Source organism: Pristiophorus japonicus, chromosome 14 (genome assembly GCF_044704955.1).
Source record: "Pristiophorus japonicus isolate sPriJap1 chromosome 14, sPriJap1.hap1, whole genome shotgun sequence".
In the NCBI taxonomy this organism is placed as follows: domain Eukaryota; kingdom Metazoa; phylum Chordata; class Chondrichthyes; family Pristiophoridae; genus Pristiophorus; species Pristiophorus japonicus.
The window spans coordinates 707277-712207 of NC_091990.1; the positions used below are offsets into that span (position 1 = coordinate 707277).

Consider the following 4931-nt stretch of genomic DNA (forward strand, 5'->3'; position numbering starts at 1 on the left):
TATACATATACACACACACATATATATATATATATACATATACACACACACATATATATATATATATACATATACACACACACATATATATATATATACATATACACACACACATATATATATATACATATACACACACACATATATATATATATACATATACACACACACATATATATATATATACATATACACACACACATATATATATATATACATATACACACACACATATATATATACATATATATATATACATATACACACACACATATATATATATACATATACACACATATATACACATACACACACATATACACATACACACACATATATACACATACACACACATATATACACATACACACACATATATACACATACACATATATACACATACACATATATACACATACACACACATATATACATATACACACACATATACACATATAACACATATATACATATACACACATATATACACATATATACATATACACACATATATACACATATATACACATATATACATATACACACATATATACATATACACACATATATATACATACATTTACACACATATACACATATATATACATACATTTACACACATATACACACACATATATACATACATTTACACACATATACACACATATATATACATACATTTACACACACATATATATATACATTTACACACATATATATATACATTTACACACATATATATATACATTTACACACATATATATATACATTTACACACATATATATATACATTTACACACATATATATATACATATACACACACATATATATATACACATATACACACACATATATATACACATATACACACACATATATATACACATATACACACACATATATATACATATATACACACACACACATACATACAATTGAACACAAGTACTTAGAATTAGTCTGTCACACATGCGGGTACAACAAAAATCAATAGAACGGAAGTCCAGCTGAGAGTACACACACATCACAGGCAGTCCCTGGGGGCGAGGCAGACTTGCCCCACTCCCAGTGAGTGCTTTGCTAGCGGAACAGAGAGGCAATAAGCGGCATTACCGTTACCTAGGACGTGCTGTATGAACAGGTAGGACAGTAGGTGGGGCCGGGCCATGGTGCTCACTGCCGGCTATACCGCGTCACTCACACAGCGCGACCCAGCGCCATCTCTCTCGCTCTCACACACAGGGCGGCCTGGCCCGGCCCAGCCAAGCCCAGCACCGCCGCCATGGCCCGCTCCCAGCGCACACCGCGCCCAGCCGCGCCCGTTCATTGGCCGCTGCTGACCTTCAGCCGGGGTCAGCCGGCCGCTGATTGGCTGCCCGGCCCGTCCATCGTCGCCTGGCAACCCCGAGAGAGGCCTGGCCCCGGGCTGTGAGTTTACGGTGTGCCGTGTACCGGGCCCGGGCTGTGAGTTTACGGTGTGCCGTGTACCTGTGTGAGATACTCATGAGCCAGGGATTTTTCTCACACATAATATTGCATTGTTGCCAACTGGGGTCCTGTTGTAATTAATTTGTCCTCTTTGTTTGTAAACTTTACTAACTGTGTCTCAGCTGGTCCCAGCCTCTGGGTCAGGAGGTTGTGGGTCCAACCGTTTGGCGCTGTGTACAGCAGCATTTCCAAAGTGATTTTAAAAGGATCTCCTGAACACAATTTTTTTAAGGTTATGAAAAAAACTAGCAGCTAGAATGGTAAGTATCTGTAACAGAGATCATGATATCAGGGGATTTGCATCTAGGTCACTGTTCATTTTGTTTGACCACATCATTTCCTCTCGAGTTCTTTTTCATCATTTTTTAATAATAGAAAGGTGTGAGATCTGCCCTGGGGTGTGTTTGTCTTTGTGAGTTTTACATAAGAACATAAGAATTAGGAACAGGAGTAGGCCATCTAGCCCCTCGAGCCTGCTCCGCCATTCAACAAGATCATGGCTGATCTGGCCGTGGACTCAGCTCCACTTACCCGCCCGCTCCCCATAACCCTTAATTCCCTTATTGGTTAAAAATCTATCTATCTGTGATTTGAATACATTCAATGAGCTAGCCTCAACTGCTTCCTTGGGCAGAGAATTCCACAGATTCACAACCCTCTGGGAGAAGAAATTCCTTCTCAACTCGGTTTTAAATTGGCTCCCCCGTATTTTGAGGCTGTGCCCCCTAGTTCTAGTCTCCCCGACCAGTGGAAACAACCTCTCTGCCTCTATCTTGTCTATCCCTTTCATTATTTTAAATGTTTCTATAAGATCACCCCTCATCCTTCTGAACTCCAACGAGTAAAGACCCAGTCTACTCAATCTATCATCATAAGGTAACCCCCTCATCTCTGACACTTTGCACTGTTGCAGAATTAGCAATTTAGCTGCAGCCCAAGGCTGTCCTGTATATACCAGTGCAACAACCAAATATTTGTGTGCCCAAATGAGTCAGCTCAGTGCATTGATTGTGTGGAGTTTTAGTTTCTAAATTGTACCCAACTGCAACCCTAGAACACTATGCAACAGGCTGCAATAAAAATAGACATTTTTAAAATAATCTTGGTCAGCTCATGTATCATTATGTACTAAAAACAATATTAATTTGGATTTAAATTAAAGTTTGTTTCTTTGAAAAGTTCAAAATAGTGGACCAGAAAGGCCACCTGCTAAAACATGATTTTTTGATCAAGAATTAGTTAAGGCAAGAGATGATGATTGGGTACAGTGTGCTTGAAATGCATTGAATGGGATATCAGCAACTGACCAAATTGTCAAATAGCCATACTTTAAATTATACAAAAAATGCTGGAAATCTCAGCAGGTCAGGCAGTATCTGTGGAGAGGAAGCAGAGTTAATGTTTCGGGTCGATGACCTTTTGTCAGAACTGGAGAGTGTTCGAAAAGAATAGATTCTTAACCAGCACTGAAAGGGGGAAGAAAGAACATAGAAACATAGAAAATAGGTGCAGGAGAAGGCCATTCGGCCCTTCTAGCCTGCACCGCCATTCAATGAGTTCATGGCTGAACATTCAACTTCAGTACCCCATTCCTGCTTTCTCGCCATACCCCTTGATCCCCCTAGTAGTAAGGACCTCATCTAACTCTTTTTTGAATATATTTAGTGAATTGGCCTCAACAACTTTCTGTGGTAGAGAATTCCACAGGTTCACCACTCTCTGGGTGAAGAAGTTCCTCCGCATCTCGGTCCTAAATGGCTTACCCCTTATCCTTAGACTGTGACCTCTGGTTCTGGACTTCCCCAACATTGGGAACATTCTTCCTGCATCTAACCTGTCTAACCCCGTCAGAATTTTAAATGTTTCTATGAGGTCCCCTCTCATTCTTCTGAACTCCAGTGAATACAAGCCCAGTTGATCCAGTCTTTCTTGATAGGTCAGTCCCGCCATCCCGGAAATCAGTCTGGTGAACCTTCGCTGCACTCCCTCAATAGCAAGAATGTCCTTCCTCAGGTTAGGAGACCAAAACTGTACACAATACTCCAGGTGTGGCCTCACCAATGCCCTGTACAACTGTAGCAACACCTCCCTGCCCCTGTACTCAAATCCCCTTGCTATGAAGGCCAACATGCCATTTGCTTTCTTAACCGCCTGCTGCACCTGCATGCCAACCTTCAATGACTGATGTACCATGACACCCAGGTCTCTTTGCACCTCCCCTTTTCCTAATCTGTCACCATTCAGATAATAGTCTGTCTCTCTGTTTTTACCACCAAAGTGGATAACCTCACATTTATCCACATTATACTTCATCTGCCATGCATTTGCCCACTCACCTAACCTATCCAAGTCGCTCTGCAGCCTCACGGCATCCTCCTCGCAGCTCACACTGCCACCCAACTTAGTGTTATCTGCAAATTTGGAGATACTACATTTAATCCCCTCATCTAAATCATTAATGTACAATGTAAACAAAAGAGAAGGTCTGTGATAGGTTGGAAGACAAGAGAGATTTAAATTATACATTATATTTTAAGAGAGTCTACATCAAACATCTTCAGAGGTTGGATCTGATAATCTCCCTTCCTGCGTATCACAGCTAGTTTAGCCACTGAGGTAAAACTCAACCCCATCCCCACTGAGAACCATTTCAGACCTTAGACCCATTGTGCAATCTTACAGTCCTCCCCCACATTGAGCAGGATTTCAGACTTCTCTGTCCATCCACTGAGTAAGATTTCAGACTATGGTTCATGCGGATGATAAACACCAACATGGAGTGGTTGGGCCAAATGGCCCGTTTCTGTACTGTAATTTCTATGTAATAATTACACTCGGTTGTCAGTAGAGTTGTTGCAGTGCCACCACAGGAATTAAGGGTGTAATTACAGCATTTCTATACATGCGGTTTCGATTATGAATTGAAAATGAAATATTAAAATAAGGACAGAATGCATGACTTTAAAGTCGGCACTGAATTATTACATTTGTGTTCCCTGGTCCAGTTATCCTTGGATTCTGTTCCAAGTTCAATTGAACACAACACTTGATTTTGATACCGTGTGCAATGCACAAGAAATTAATTGGTAATGTATAAAAGATCTAACCTTAACATGTACTTTATGTACATTTTTCCCAGTGTAAATTTCCGTGTCGTCAATTATGATGAAAATTGTCTATTGTCATTGCAGTGGGGTATTTAAAATAAACAATCAACACCAGGACTGGGTTCGAAGATTCAAGTAGTCTTCATTTTGCACCAGTGGGGAGCCTGCCTGCCTCTCCAATGATACAAAGTTCCAAGCAATCTTTTATACACTTAATGATGCATGTCAGCCTCGTGCACGGTCCCCTATGCTGTTTAATTGGCCCAAAGTCCACGTGCACAATTGCTGCTTGACTAATTCCTTTTCGAATCACACAATCATACCAGATGGAGTTT

At 40.6% G+C, this 4931-nt stretch overlaps 1 protein-coding gene across 1 annotated transcript in view; it reads right to left on the minus strand.

Annotated features, from left to right (window-relative positions):
- The window catches only part of LOC139279261 (interferon lambda receptor 1-like), a 34296-nt gene extending 33004 nt beyond the window's left edge, over positions 1-1292 (minus strand). The window contains exon 1 of the mRNA XM_070898388.1: positions 1121-1292. Within this exon, the coding sequence (XP_070754489.1) occupies positions 1121-1169 (49 nt within the window). The 5' untranslated portion in view covers positions 1170-1292. The remainder of the gene's footprint in view (positions 1-1120) is intronic.
- Positions 1293-4931: the final 3639 nt, after the last annotated feature.